Here is a 1,645-nt window from a genome sequence, read left to right as displayed (position 1 = left end):
TCCATGGTGCAGCAAGTTCACCCAGTACGGGCTCACATAATATGACAGGAGCCCAGGAGGTAATATGACAGGAACTAGGGAGCTTGCATGGCATGGCACATGACCTGCAAGGAAGCTGCGAAGTAAATGTAAGAGTTCAATTCATTATTGGTAAAAAAAACTTAGTTTTTAGTTACAGCTTTTGTAAAAAACTGCACCTTCTTGTGACACTACAAATTTGGCCCCCACACTAATAGAAAAAACAGGGAACAAACATTATGCAGTGATTCATTACTGTGTGTCTAGATTGGGGGAGTTAAGACCTAGACTAAATCCTGTGTAAAATCTAAGAAAACCTTTAAAGAACTGCAGAAAACAAGTAGCTTGATAGAAAAAACACGTTTAATCTGGCTCTTTTCATACATTGTTCCAAAGATGCAGTTACACAATGTTGCCTCCTTTCCAGTGAACATCTGGAATTAGGGTAGTGCCATGAATATCAAGGCAATAGGTGCCTCAGAAACAGTTTCCACTAGGCATGCTGTTCTGATAGCGAAGTATCAAAAGATACCGTTTTAGTAAAAACTTAGAATAGGGCAGATTCTAGTCTCCCTGATTTACACAGAATCCTCCCACCAAGACAGAACAGACCACAGTGCTGCAAATATTAGAACAAACTGTAAAATTGTAGCTAAATACTGCAGTCATGTTTAAGGGTTATTACAGGCAAGGGGGGAAATGCCAGTTTTCTGTTTGTATTGAAGTGTTGCAAGAAACAAAAATTCGTACCTAGAGCTAGAGGAAACATTTCCATTTAAAAAAGGCAGATAATAAAATGCTGTTTCAAAAAAACAAACAAACAAACAAAAAAACCAAAAAACAAACAAAAAACCCACTAAATTAGCAATAGGAGGTGAAGATTTGTAAAAGGAGACACTTGAAAGCATTCTTTTTGGAGACAGCTCTCTTAGGTGGAACTTTTTCCTGGTTGAGGAGGGGACTGTGGAATTTGTTGCTTGATTGTTTTTAACTCGTCAGGAAGAGGAGCAAATCCAGCTTGTGCTTCTATATAAATCACAAGGCTCTAACCCATCAAGTAGCCCCTACAGAAAAAAGCAAACATAAAAGATAGTTTAGAAGTATAAACAGAGAGACAGCACCATGCTTAAAACAGATTGAAATCTGAAAACTAAAGCTGTACCAGATTACCAGTATTACCATTTTTTTAAATAATTGGAAAAATGGGTTAATTAATCTAGTCAGCAATGAAAAACGAAGAAACCATAGTTTTCCAAAATGGTTATGGCTCAAATCCCCAAAACCCCACAGCAGAAACAGTAAAATCTAGCATGAAACCACTGAATATCTACATGCAGTATTCAATAATGGGCTTGGTTCCAAAATTTCGGAGCCACTTTTAGGAACAGTTTTCACACACACACACACACACAAAGTGAAACCAAGGTAGTGAGGCTGTTTATAAATACTCATGAAATATCCAATTAAATCATGATCTTCATATAGATTTAGTGATTCTCTGCTCTTCCAGTTCCAGAACCAGACATTGAAGAAAACTTCTAGTAACTGCTTCTAGACCTACTTTGATCTATATTAAAAAAAGCTAGCCAATTGCTCATCAGAAATGATGGGTGGGGGGAGGGGTGGC

The 1,645-nt window shown here is 37.6% G+C and overlaps 1 protein-coding gene and 1 long non-coding RNA gene across 2 annotated transcripts in view; both read right to left on the bottom strand.

Moving 5' to 3' along the window:
- Positions 1-837, bottom strand: part of LOC109301064 — a 6,258-nt gene extending 5,421 nt beyond the window's left edge. The window contains exon 1 of the long non-coding RNA XR_002098419.1: positions 198-837. This is a non-coding gene — a long non-coding RNA (uncharacterized LOC109301064). The remainder of the gene's footprint in view (positions 1-197) is intronic.
- Positions 838-930: 93 nt separating this feature from the next.
- The window catches only part of OSTC (oligosaccharyltransferase complex non-catalytic subunit), a 13,081-nt gene continuing 12,366 nt past the window's right edge, over positions 931-1,645 (bottom strand). The window contains exon 4 of the mRNA XM_019521955.1: positions 931-1,082. Within this exon, the coding sequence (XP_019377500.1) occupies positions 1,064-1,082 (19 nt within the window). The 3' untranslated portion in view covers positions 931-1,063. The remainder of the gene's footprint in view (positions 1,083-1,645) is intronic.

The sequence above is a fragment of the Gavialis gangeticus genome, unplaced genomic scaffold (genome assembly GCF_001723915.1).
Source record: "Gavialis gangeticus isolate Ggan-Ray unplaced genomic scaffold, GavGan_comp1, whole genome shotgun sequence".
NCBI lineage: Eukaryota > Metazoa > Chordata > Crocodylia > Gavialidae > Gavialis > Gavialis gangeticus.
This window is presented reverse-complemented; position numbering and strand designations above follow the sequence as displayed.